Raw genomic sequence first — 13,383 nt, 5'->3', positions numbered from 1 at the left:
AGCTCCTGTCTCCTACAGAAAACGCTGCTCCCAAAATGACTCATCAGTAGTCCTGCCCCTTATTCTGTGACTATGTAACATCTGGTATGTCACCATGTCAAACATTTGCATAATGTATACCTAGCTGCTAGTTTGGCTGCTCTGTTGTTGTTAGCAGTGTTGAGTCAGGCATGTGTGAGCTGCCCAATCAGAGTAGACTGTGTATTCAGGAGGCAGGTCTTAAAGAGACAGGAGCTAAAACACGGCGTTTCAGATGGAGGGGAAATACAGAGCTGCTGCACTGGCAATATGAGCAAACAGATGTATTTTTGAGCACTGATGCATGTAAAACTATTCTAGTAGTAACGCAAAATAGCATTATGAACCTGAAAATGAGCATTGTATACCTCCTTTATGTAAAGGATCAGAGTACTTTTTCCACCACTGAAGAGAGGGAACACATTTCAGTTTCCCCCTTTGCACCCCTTTGTTGAAGTACCAACCAATCTTCTAACCTGTGGGTACTTGGCATGGGCTTAACCTTCTGTGATTCATGCAGCTTTTAGTAAGCTTACAACATTTAGATTAAAACTAAGGACTTTCAAACCCATTGAATCCACTTTGGCCCCATATAGATAAAAAAGCTACCAAATTGAACTTAAAGATGTTGCAGCTAGTGATACATCATCATCTCCCCTTTGAAATGTACAAATCCTCAAAAGTTATGGCCTCCATGGTCTAAGCCTTCACTCATGCCAGAGGGCTTTCCTCTTTCAATATCAGCGTGACCTGCAGCCAGTGAGGAGGGCAGACTGCAGTAATTTCTCAACACAAGCTCCGATCCATTTATGCAATCCCTTTCTTTTCCAGACCACACACGCATATACACACACAGTCCCACAAGGTGTAACTGTCTAACTAGGGGCCAGAATGGCAAAACACAGGAAACAGCCAACCCAACATTTAGAGATCATTGCACATTATTCTGACTTAAGCCTTTCTTTTTTCCCCTGACTTGCCCACAAAAGTATGACTCCCAAAATGTGGCATGGATACACACACACACACACACACACACACACACACACACACACACACACACACACACACACACACACACAGTATAAGAGGTACAGTTGAAGTGAGGGAGAGAGAGAGAGAGGGTAAGAGTTGGGCAGGGTGGTGTGTGTTGCCAATGACCTCAGAAAAGCTGAGTATTAATAGCCACAGGCACAGCAGCCATCCCAAAGCTATTTCTGGGCATGGCATCACACTGTGTTTGTCTCTGTGTGTGAGTGAGTTGACTGTATGAGACTGTAAAAAAGTTTGTGGCTTAACAATATGTCTGCATGCAGAGATTGTAAAAGTGTGCTGCGAGATGTCATATCATAACAAAATGACTTAGTCAGCAATTCATCTTAAAAATAACCAATTTTGCCCTTTTATTTCATTTTGATTCTCTGCATAATTGTCTATAACCAGGCAAAGAGCATAGTGAGGCTGTTATGTTCATTAAAAACCCAGAAATCTAATTTTTGGATGGATGAACAATGGATGAATAGCTTCCAATCCACATGCTGGACTTTCTTGCAAAACACATCTGTTTTTAACTTGCCTACTCGCCTTAACAGCATCCCTTTTTAATACAACATTGTTTATTAACTCATTGACTGAGCTATGCCTTCATCTTAACTGGACTGATGTTTTATCACTGGTGCTTTGTTGTTTAATGGCGTGTTTTATTACCGTGCTCCTGCTTACTGTATATTTCAATCTTACATGTCTTATGGTTAACAGTGATAATTTATTGGTGCTCTGCTGTCGACTGTGTGGGTTCTATGATGTAAAGTGACCTTAAGTGCCACAAAATATGCCTTTTAAATCAAATGTATAATTGTTAACATTGTTGCGCTATTGTTTTGTATGAATAACATTTGCAGTCAGCATCTGGTTTACCAGAGGTAAGTGGGAAACTGCGTAACTGCATTGTGTGGGGATTATGACAAACAGATGGTGTTTGTAAAAACGTCTGTCATTCAAACCCAGATTAAGTTTGTACTGTAGAGGGTACGCATTATAAAAGGTTCTAAAAACATGATCAGCCTATATGCAGACTTCCCAGCATGCATTGTTTGAGAGTTAAAACGCTCCTGAGAGACTTCTTTTTCATAGTTTGTAGAAAACATACATGAAGGAAACTTGCTACATATTGCATTCCATCAAAACTAGCAGGTCTACAGAGGTTTTTTTCTATGTGGTTTAGCGTGCTAAAAATCACCTATTGACCCTGCTCTCCCTTCCCATAAGCAAGACAGCCTGTCTTTGATTTTTATCTGAAGCGATACGTTGTCACTGACACCACGTTTCACATCATGAATGTGCCTGAAACAGTTGTAACAGAAGAGAAAATCAGTAAACTTATTTTTTTTGACCAGTGGAAAGGGGTATGATTAAGTGTTTTTGTTTTCATTCATCATTGCAAAATTTTCCTCAACTTGTCTTGTCAAATTCAGTTAACTCAAACTTGTAAGGCAGCCTGAGCACTAACTTTGTTTTTTACAGTGAACCTCAGTCAGATGAAGGACCAATGTGTCAGGCAGACCAGACTAACAAAGTAAATGACTCCACTTTTCCTGCACTCTCTCTGCCACCAGAGAATGGAGAGGGGGGTGCATTTTGGTCATTCTGCAAACTGCAAAGTGGATTTTGCAAATCCTCTACCGGGATAAGTCCCATCTAAGCCCAGTCGTCCCTTTGAATAGGATCTTAATGCATTAATTTCATACAGAGAAAATAGACAGGAAAGACTGGCCTGGAGTTCACAGTTGCAGCTGAACTTGCATTGATAAATTATGCAGTGGTATCATCAGGAAGGATGTTATTATCAGCATCAGAAATGAAGCGGCACTTTAACACATCTGATCTCTGACTGGGGGTAAGGCTGCATTTTTAAAATATGAATATACTTTTGACTTCATTATAGTTAGATAATTAATTAATACATTTAATTGACTGAGACTTTGATTATAATAGTACAAAGTGCACAAAAGTTGATAAATATGTAAGTCAGACTTATCTATGATTAGTCAACGTTCTCTCTGCTTGACAGCTAACCAATCACAAGACTTGTCTAAAGACCTGAACATATTCAGACGTGGCGTTGACACACACACATCTGTAAACACATGCCCTTCACATTGACACATACACACACACACACACACACGCACACACACACACACACACACACACACACACACGCACACACACACACACACACACACACACATAGAGACTGTATGACACAAAAGCACACATAAACTGAGGGAGTAGGATAGACATTAACACACCCTCACACACTGCCTCTTTTTGTTTCTCTTTCTGTCTCTCACACACACAGACTCACACACAAACAAACATACACACACACAAACAAACATACACCCACACGCACACACCCTCCCCACACACACACTAAGGGGACTGGAACTCCATAATTACCAGGCAGTGGAGCCCACTAACCACTAGCCGGCCCAGAGTGGTCATGTGATGGTGTGATCACCGGGGCCCAGCGTAGAGAAACATTTTCCCTCTGTGCAGATCCTGGGTCAGTTTTACTGTTTCATTACTGGTGGTTGAGGTTATGAAGGGGTTATTAAACTTATCCGTAGTTTGCATTTATATGAGATATGTCATCCCAGAGCCGTGCAGTAATACAGTATGTGGCATGTCCCTTCATGCCTTGTCCAGATGCTCAAGTTTATTTTTGTTTTATTTTCTTTCACCACACAGATTTTCAAATATAAAATACTTTCCTAGTCACAAAACTGCAGTGCTGCCTTGGGTTTGGCTACTTTTACACTTTGGTATTGAAGCTGTAATCATTAGGCATATATTATACTTCATTTTTTTGGCATTTTGCTGTTTTTATCCTAATAGAGAAATCTTTCAACTGCATATTTCCAAAAAAGAACAGTTGACGATCCAACTGGTTGAAAATTAAAATTCGGTCATTATCTGCTCACCCCCATGCTGATGGACAGTCAGGTGAAGTTTTGTCGTTCATAAAACATTTCAGGAGCTTCACATTAAAACGGTATTGCTGCATTCTCCTAAACAACGGAAGTAGATGGGGACTTGCTCTAAAGCCTTTAAAAAAAATCACAAAATGGACTCCTACAGCTTGGCCAGGTTCGATCTAATTCTTCATAGGCCCAAACACATTATTCACACCTTTTTTAAGCCTCAATCTTCATTTACGATACTCAGCTAATGTATTAAAAACTTTCCATCAAAGTGAAGGTGAGTAGAAAATGACTGAATTTTCATTTGTGGATGAACTTATCCCTGAACCTTTGCTCGACTTGCTAGCAGATGCATATCCTGTATGTACCCTAAGACATGGACATAATAATCCCTAAATTGAAACAGTAGGTGGCGTCTTTTCTGATTCAAAGGAGGACTAGACAACAACAGAAAGGTGATAGTATTTGAAATCAGTTTTATTGGTACCTCCAAGGTGACAAAGAACATCATTTTTTAGTACATCATTACAGAGAATGATGCCAAAGCCAGGAGCAGTAGCGTTGCAAAGGCAAAGCTTTGGTGTTGCTGTGCGTTGTTAAGGTAGTATTCTGCGACCTTCCTGTTGGGGTTGGCACCTTCGAACCACAGCTGCATGCAGCGGCCAGAGGTTTTGAGGTGGGTGGTATAAAGGTAGGAACTGGACCAGATTTGTTCACACATGTCTTTGGGTGTGGGGTAAACGTCGGTCCACTTTCTGCACTTGCTGCCCTCGGGGCATTTGTTAATACCTGCAGGGAGGCAGAGTTGTTCAAGTTACAGCCACAACTACTGTATTTCTCAGGTACAATTGGATGAAATGCAGTAAATACCTTGCAAATGGTAAAAAGGTGTAGAAGCAGATCTGTTTTTTAAGAGTGAGTGAGTGATTGCATCGTAATGTGTAGATATACTACAGGTAAGTCAAGTCAAGTTCTGTACTTAAGTACAATTTTGAGGCCCTTTACTCAAGTATTTTCATTTCCTGCTACTTTATAGTAGTAGTAGTAGTAGTAGTAGTAGTAGTAGTGTTAAAGGATAGTATACTTCCACTCTCCTGCATTTTGGATGCAAATATTGTTCTACCTACTCCACTACATTTATTTGAAAACTTTAGTTACTAGTTACTTTTAGATACTTTAGATTTCATGCTGCATCAGAGCCAAACCCAGAAAAAATGTAAATGAATTAATCAGCAATCTGAGAAAATAATAAAATAAATAAATGGTCAACACATAGTATACAGTATAAAATTACATATAATTATGTATAATTTACACCTTTTTGTACTTACCTGAGCTCCAGTCCCATCCCTTGTGCCAGTTGGTCTTGCAAGTGAAATCATTCTTGCAGTCATCCCACCATTGGTGGCAGTCCTCTTTACACAGAGGCACATCCAAGATACGCTCCTTACGCCAGCTCTCAGTCGCCTACACACACACACACACAAGTTAGTTTGCTCATTAATTCTGAATAAAATAATTATATCAAACCGCTTGCCCTTTTAGTTGTAACGCGTGTCAGGTGAGTTAAAAAAGTGTCCACGAATTACAGTTTTTATTGATTGCTTTGATGCAGCAGTCAACTCAAACTCCACATTTTCAAAACAGTTAACACACAGGCCGAAACAGTGGCACTCATGGTCAAAATGACTCATTTTGTTTGCAAAAGGCTCTAACTGTGCCAAAACATTTAAAATATGCAACAAAAGCAAATTTTACCTTCAAATAACACAACTTGCAAACAAGTGTATGAGCTCTTCCAATCAACCATTACACAGTGGACAACAAAATACAGCACTCAGTGCGAATCGGTGCACCATTGCTTGTCATTGTAGCCTATTACTCTACGTAGATTTCATGCCAGTGCCATTTGTTGTCAAATTTGCCGTCTTGCAAAGAATTGAATCCAGAATCAGAAATGCTTTGATGCATTTTTTGATTCCATTGATTATTTTTTTTCGAACTGTGGCTGAAAACTGAAATACTGTAAATATTACACAAAATACATGGAAACCAAAATAAAATCTATTAGAGTATAAGAAAATGAGAAAGATGGTAGTCTCATAGTTCACAAAACATTTCTGCAGCTTCACAGCAAGCATTTTCCTGAACAACTGACCTGTTTTAAAACATAGAAAAGAAGTTAAAGGTATAAAATATTACAGTAAAGTATAACAATCTATTACTGTAGAGTATAAGAAATAGCCACTATTGATACTCAGTCTCTTCTGTCTTGACGATGGGGCCACATGGCCTCATCCACATCACATTCATTATCCTCTCTTGCAATGAACCAAGGGAAAAATCTTCTTGCATGCCATCCAACCTTGACATTCCTCTGCACCAATTTCTCACTCTCATCTGCCTTAGACCTCTTCCATCCATGTTGGCAAAGAACAACACAGCCGCTGCACTTATTAAGGCCTGTAGACTGATTGCTCATTGAAGATTTGTGTTTAGGAGTGTCAAACAGGTGCTTTAGTGATTTCATACTGATGTAGGTAGTTTCTAATAGTTAGGAACAGATGGTTTCTGTTTGGTTACCATAGCTAAAACAATGGAGTTTGGACTGCTTGAATGAAATCCGTGTTAACTGTTCTGCAAAAGGGTGGGGAAAATGTGTCAATTCAATGAGAAAGGGTTAACACATTTGCAAGAGGTGTCTTGTGCTCTGCTGAGACAGTGATGACGAAAACCGAGTGGATTCCTGTTTGTTTAAACAGGTCAAAGCAATCAAGAAAAACTGTTCTCTGATCTTATTACTATGATAGAAAATAATGGCAACATTCAGCGTCCTATGCTGCCATCTAGAGAGCGCAAATGCACAATACACACTTCTTGTATCCAGGGTCCCAGGTGCGGTGAGCACTCATAGAAGCAGGTGTCCTGGATGAAGTGTTTCTTGCACTGGTCGCTCATGGCTCCACAGTGGTTCCAGTTGAAGTTGTACAGGTAGGAGTTATCCGCGTGGGCTTCTTCGCTGGTGTTGGCCCTGCAGCACGCGTTGTCACTCCACGGAGCACACTGAAGGAAGAGAAGAAGAAGAAGCAGGGGTGATGCAACTGAATCCGGAAAAAGCATCATTCAAGCCCTGCGTATGACTTAGAAACCTTAGATGAGAGAAAACAAACAAACTATAAAACACATTTGATTTGATTTGATTTTATTATCCACCTGCTGGAAGAAGCAGCATAGACCAGCACCAAAACACAACATATGTTGTACTGGTTTTGGTACTGGTCTATGCTGGTTTTTCCCAGCAGGGCCTTCACGGTGAAACCAAATCAAATGACACATGTGTTCATCACCTGTTTGTATAGCTGTCCCTCGGGGCCAGGCTCTGTTTTGTGGTGCTTGGCGTCCATGCACATGTTGAGTTTGTCCAGAGATAGAGCGCCACTGGAGAGGGCGAGCAGCAAGACCAGGGTCGACCACATGGCTCTGCAGAGGAGAGGCATTAACGTACATCGGTGTAATGACGTTCACAGGGTACAGCTCATTGTTGACATTTTCCTCGCACCAGACTTCATAAGACGCGCCGTATCCTCGTTTGAACCGGAAATCCCATCTGACAAATCACGACATCACTGGAGTGAAGTAGATTAAACTTAAGTGTACCACCATCAAGATTTATATTCGGGTTGTTTCAAAATGTGTCAGTCTGACCGTAGGTGAACAAAACGGAGCGCAAACAAGTTCCTTTATAACAAACAGTTATCGTTGCGTGACACGCTGTAAACACGCGAGGCTGATCATCCCTGAGCATTTCCCTGTAACATTTGGCATAAAAATCAGACTACCTATGAATACAGAGGCACATGTTGAATAAATAATTAAATGAATGGATCTTGTGCCTCTGAGCAGACAATGAATGCAGACAGCAGCTTGTTCTTCGTGCGCAGGTTAAAAGACAGAAACTCACAGACTGAAGAGACAGCAGATTTTCCAAGAAGTAAAATTCTCGAGAATGAGTCTCAGTCATCAGGATAATTGAAATCATCTATCTATCTATCTATCTATCTATCTATCTATCTATCTATCTATCTATCTATCTATCTATGTATTTAACCCGTGTGTAAATCCAATCAATCAAAGTCTTGTACGTCTTTAATAACAGTCAGTGTAACATGCCACATGCTATCCTAAGAAACAGATTTTATTTTGCAGCACATTGACTTTGGTGTAGCAACAAGATAGACTGATGTATAAGATAATTCTTTACATGTAATGTAAAACTGTTCACAATCTAGTTACAGAAAGTGTCAACTAAGCCTTTGAGTGGTATTTATGGTGATGTGATTGACTCATAATGACAGCATATCTGATGGGCAAAGGCAAACTCAGGTTCTGACCTAACACACACATTAGAGCATTACTCTGTAACTTCTATGTAAATTTAAAACACATCAACAGCTTTATAAGAATCTGTTTTCACTTTGAAAAAATGTGGTCACAACTGCAGACATATTACAAATTAATAGTCCTGAACCTGTGACCTTAATAACACAATGGAAAGCAACAAGAAGGTCACTGTGAATATTACAGCAACATTTAAAGGATTGTTTCAACCATCTTCGAAAAGAAATTGAATCTTGCTGCACTAAATACATGATCCAGGGGACATAAGAACTATAATGTTACATCACATTTAAAGACCAGTGAGAGCATTTCTACAAGAAATAATGAACAGATTCACTTTACCTTTTTAGATCTGGGATGATTCTTCCTGAAGAGATGATACTCCAATCAGTATCTCCACTCAGCTGTTATACACTTCTCAAGCACAAGTTAGATTTACCAAACACTCACCTGCGCATGTTTGTGAGTGGCTATGATCGTGTGAGTGGCTATGATCGTGTGAGTGGCGTGTGACTGAAAGCAGGGTGGACCCCTTATTACTTAATATCTTTCCAGAATCCAAAGTCTGCCTTTTGTGCGCTGTGTGTGTGTGTGTTTGTGTGTGTGTGTGTGTGTGTGTGTGTTCAAGATAAAAAAAAGTACAAGAAAGAGGCAGATATGTATGTGATAATCTGTTTTATGACGCCTTCCTATGAGGAATGTTTGTCCTGTCTCAAGGTCTACCCTGCTCTCTCTCTCTCTCTCTCACACACACACACACACACACACACACACACACACACACACACACACACACACACACACACACACTGTCCATCTGGTGTGAAGTGGCAGTGTGACCTGGGAGGGCAATAAGAGGAGTAAATAGGTGGTAGTTAAGATAAGTTTCTGCTGCATCTGTATTGGTGAACTCCTGATTCAACTTTAGACATCACAAGTATGTGGAAGTGGGTGGTTAATTTTCGAGTGTGCGTGTGTGTATGTGTGTGTATTCAGATTCGTCTATACACATCTTCTGTTATCAGCCTTTGTTTGGGAACAGCTTTAGTTTCTGCGTCATTGTGTGTAAGAGACGTCTTTTTGACTTTAAAAAATTTAAATCTTAACTTGCTTAAATTGTCACTTTTTATATTGTGTTGGAAATATGACAACTTGAAGTGACAGGAAAATGCATCATACCATCTCAGGCTTTGTAATTCAATATTTTATGCATGCATTTCTTCCAGTTGTTTTGGTCATTGTGTTTACCCTTACCCACATATGCAATGACAGAATATAATTCTAATTTGGAGTCTTTATTTTGTCCCTTGTTTTGCTGGGATTACTTTAAAGGAGACATGATGCTAATTTTCAGGTTCATAATTTCACACAAAAACACACCAGTTTTGTCATACAGTCCAGTCCTGCAGCATTGTATCTCCCCTCTGTCTGAAACGCTCTGTTTACCTCTTGTCTCTTTAAGGCCCCCCTTCTGAAAACCCATTTACTAACAGCTTTAATTTAAAGAGCGAAAACAGCCATACAAATTTTCATAACATTATAAAATGAGAAGCCTGTGTAAGTATTAGGGGTCGTCCATATTTGACTATTTCAGATCCGATAGGGATAGAATGAAAACTGATATCTGGGGTCGATATTAATTTGCAGTAAAAATGTGTCAACATTTCAAACAAGCAGTGATGAAATTAACAGAATTTACTCAAGTACTGATCTCAAGAACAAATTTGAAGTACTTGACTTGCGTTTTTCCTTTTTTCAATAAATCAGCCCCTTGTATGTGCAGGCTATCACATTTCAGGAAAGGAGAAGACATTCCAGTGAAGGCAATAACACATTTTTACAGGGACGAAGGTAACACAGTTCAATGTTGATTAGTGTATGCTGTGACTGATATAATAACAGTGTAGGCAGTGACAACTGCTTTTATCGCCCCTGTACAAAATAATTACTTTTCAAATTAGAATACAAGAGACATTTTTACAGATTAAAGAAAATTAACTCATAAAATTAGTTGTCCTGTTGTTCTCAAGGTCAACAGTCCCTCGCAAAAGTACGTTATCGTTTTAGCTCCCAGGCGGAACCTTTGTGCAGTGACACCGGACGAGAGGCGGACCCTGTGTGCGAACACCAGCGATTTCCGGTTAGAGTTGTTTTGAATCTTTTTGAAAGCTGGAGCGAAAGATTGGCAGGTACGTATACGACATATAAGTAGGGGTGAAACGTGATATTTTATTACGTTATTTTATATATAGAAGATCATCGTTGGTGACATTACGTTTTAGGGTTTTTAGGCTGGAAAACCGGAAGACATCAACTCGTATTTTAACAATATGTTACGTTAACTTATCGTGTCGTGGACAATTGAGTTTCTCTGCTGCTTTTCTTACATTGGCTCAGACACATCCCTTGTAGCTCAAATTCTCTTGTAAACACCCGGGTTTTTCTCGCTTTCTTTATTTTGTGTGAGAACTGTTCATTGCTACACAGAAGCTAGCTGGTCGACACTGTATTTGTTGTTGTCAGACATGTCCACGCTGTTCCCCTCTCTCTTCCCCCGGATAACGGAGTCCCTGTGGTTCAATTTGGATCGGCCCTGTGTGGACGAGACCGAGCTGCACCAGCAGGAGCAGCAGCACCAAACCTGGGTAACAAATCGCCCCTAGTCTCCCTCTCACTCTCTTCATGCTGATCCTTGAACATTAACACTTCGTCTCCACCTCAGCTGCAGAGCATCGCTGAGAAGGACAACAACCTGATGCCCATCGGGAAACCTATATTCGAGGTAATGTGAAGGTGTAGCCTTGACGATATGGTCCTCAGATACATTTAAAGGAAAGATTCGACCAAAAATTAAACATTCGGTCTTCATCTACTCACCCACCACCCGATGGAAAGTTTTGTAGCCCCAGAAAAATGCATGGCATCATTCTCATAAACAACTGAACCGAAAAAACATAAATGGCTCCATACAGCTAATTTGGCGTAATCCCAGTCTCTGGAAGCCCCCTGATGATGAAAAATGCTTTTCACACCCTCAATTCTCGGTCAAGCTCGTGCACCCACTTCAGACAGGGTGCTAATGATTGCTGATGAATAATTTTAGGGTGAACTAATCCTATAAATTGATCTGCATTGTGCCACAGTGTGAAACATACACTGGTTACATAGTGCCCCCCATTTATGTTGTCTGCCTTCACCTGTCAGCAGGGGGGATATGAAGACGAGGAAGAGGAGGACGACGAGGATGAGGAGGACAGTGAGGAAGACTCTGAAGACGAAGAGGACATGCAGGACATGGATGAGATGAATGACTACAATGAATCACCCGATGACGGCGAGATCAATGAGGTGCTTTGACGTATGAATTGTATTGAAGAAAAAACTGCAGAGTAAAAATTGTGTGTACAAAGTGGAATTCATCTTCTCTAACATCTTTGTTAAAAGTACTTTTTCTGATTGAAGGCACTGTTACTACATTTCTACAATACTCTGAAATTAAGCACTGATTCCTTTTTAGCTCCCTGTCCTCTTGCCAAACGGAGAATTACTTTTATTTCATCTGGGTTTGTTTGTTTGTTTCTTTCAGGTGGACATGGAGGGACCAGATCAAGACCAAGACCAATGGATGATTTAAGAGAAAAAAAGGACAATGTTGGTCTTGATGAAGCTGTTTGGCACTGGATATTTTACTTCTCACGTAAAACATGACTGCAGCCCCTTCAGATGAGGACACAGATACATTTAATTTTGTTGTGTAAACAGGAATAAGAATAGTACTGAATCAAAGCTGTACCAAGGTGCTTCGGAAGCAGATCAGGTAAATCCAGCAAAAGTGTCTTACGTCAAGCTTCAGTTTGGATGCTGGTGGAAATAGCTGAGCATTGCTACCTGGCATTGTTAAAACACTGGCGACTGTCATCTGACTTTTCTTTTAGTTGCAATGTGTGAATCTCACACACTCTCACTCACACACACACACACACAAAATTGTATTGTTTTAAAATATGACCTTGTTATATGGTCAGTCATGTGCCACTTCTCTGATAGCCTCCAAACAGCTGACTGAGGTCAAACAACACTTCAGTCAGCGAAATAATTTGTTACCTATGAAGGAGATGTCACCATATGGTGCAATTCTGTTTCAGAGCAGTGTTGTGTGTGCTGCTAATCTTTTGTTACAGATATCTGAATTTTCTAACAAGCCTGTGAAATAGTTTCATGTTCAGACACTTCTTTTTGAAATGCGTTGTAATATTCTGTTGCAATGTCAGCAGCCATCAACCACTGAAGAATCGGAATGTAAATATGAACACACAGTCTATCCATTTTCTTATGTTCTCCTGAAGGAGTCCTTACAGACGTGTTGATTATTTGTACTGAAATGAACAGGAGCCATGATTATTTGTATTAAATTATTTTGATGAAACCCAGTTTATTCCGTTTTTAAATATTTGATGTCTTATTAAAGCAGCATTATGCAAATCATGGTGATGGTTCAGTGTCTTAAAACAGGGTGAAAAGTGTTTCCTGTGTCCACCACTCTGCCCCCCTGTCACTTGTTTCTGCACTATGTAACTTGAGGGAGAGGGTAGGATCACAGCGTTACACACATGTTCACTTCAACATACAAGTTTTTAACACATAGAACCATTTTGACATGATTAATGTTGTTTGTAGTCAGCGCCTAAATATCATCTGACTGAAACTGTTACAGACCTTGGATTTGTATTTACCACTATGGTGTGGCACTCAGACAGTGCCATATTCTACATAATGTTGCTTTAAAAAAAAAAAAAAACACACAAAATGTAACATGTCAATGAGGGGTCCTTAGTTGACTTTAAGTGATTCAACATTTCATATTAGGAAAGTGAATGGAGGACATTTATTATTAACTGATCAACAATAGCATATTTAAAGAATCAACAAGTGCTTTTGGTGCTTTTGTTTGAATTTGGCAGTTTAAATAAAAGACATATTT

The 13,383-nt window shown here is 39.9% G+C and overlaps 2 protein-coding genes across 3 annotated transcripts; one reads left to right on the top strand and one right to left on the bottom strand.

Annotated features, from left to right (window-relative positions):
* Positions 1 to 4,460: 4,460 nt before the first annotated feature.
* Positions 4,461 to 8,971, bottom strand: folr (folate receptor). The gene is made up of 5 exons (XM_030397811.1): positions 8,745 to 8,971; positions 7,352 to 7,484; positions 6,879 to 7,067; positions 5,336 to 5,471; positions 4,461 to 4,793 (listed from the first exon to the last, which is right to left on the bottom strand). Exons 2-5 carry the CDS (start codon positions 7,478 to 7,480, stop codon positions 4,519 to 4,521), a joined length of 729 nt encoding a protein of 242 aa, XP_030253671.1. The 5' UTR covers positions 7,481 to 7,484; positions 8,745 to 8,971; the 3' UTR covers positions 4,461 to 4,518.
* Positions 8,972 to 10,273: 1,302 nt separating this feature from the next.
* On the top strand, positions 10,274 to 13,214 carry anapc15 (anaphase promoting complex subunit 15). 2 transcript variants are annotated; one of them, XM_030397829.1, is made up of 5 exons: positions 10,274 to 10,591; positions 10,926 to 11,047; positions 11,125 to 11,184; positions 11,610 to 11,750; positions 11,989 to 13,214. In XM_030397829.1, the coding sequence occupies exons 2-5, from the start codon at positions 10,928 to 10,930 to the stop codon at positions 12,034 to 12,036; spliced, it is 369 nt and encodes a 122-aa protein (XP_030253689.1). In that variant the 5' UTR covers positions 10,274 to 10,591; positions 10,926 to 10,927; the 3' UTR covers positions 12,037 to 13,214. The 2 variants fall into 2 exon arrangements, with proteins under 2 accessions (XP_030253689.1, XP_030253682.1); XM_030397822.1 differs by having other exon boundaries at positions 11,607 to 11,750.
* Positions 13,215 to 13,383: the final 169 nt, after the last annotated feature.

Source organism: Sparus aurata, chromosome 2 (genome assembly GCF_900880675.1).
Source record: "Sparus aurata chromosome 2, fSpaAur1.1, whole genome shotgun sequence".
NCBI lineage: Eukaryota > Metazoa > Chordata > Actinopteri > Spariformes > Sparidae > Sparus > Sparus aurata.
Note: the sequence above shows the minus strand (reverse complement) of the source record. Positions and strands in the feature narration are given on the sequence as shown.

Bases quoted from the DNA above. Each gene is read 5' to 3' on its own strand.
- folr (XM_030397811.1), bottom strand. From the start codon at position 7,480: ATGTGGTCGACCCTGGTCTTGCTGCTCGCCCTCTCCAGTGGCGCTCTA. The intron at 7,068-7,351 runs GTGATGAACACA...CTCTTCCTTCAG, and splicing joins AGGGACAGCTATACAAACAG to TGTGCTCCGTGGAGTGACAA. The intron at 5,472-6,878 runs GTGTGTATTGTG...GTGTGTGTGTAG, and splicing joins TGGGACCCTGGATACAAGAA to GCGACTGAGAGCTGGCGTAA.
- anapc15 (XM_030397822.1), top strand. From the start codon at position 10,928: ATGTCCACGCTGTTCCCCTCTCTCTTCCCCCGGATAACGGAGTCCCTG. The intron at 11,185-11,606 runs GTAATGTGAAGG...TTCACCTGTCAG, and splicing joins TCGGGAAACCTATATTCGAG to CAGGGGGGATATGAAGACGA. The intron at 11,751-11,988 runs GTGCTTTGACGT...TGTTTCTTTCAG, and splicing joins ATGACGGCGAGATCAATGAG to GTGGACATGGAGGGACCAGA.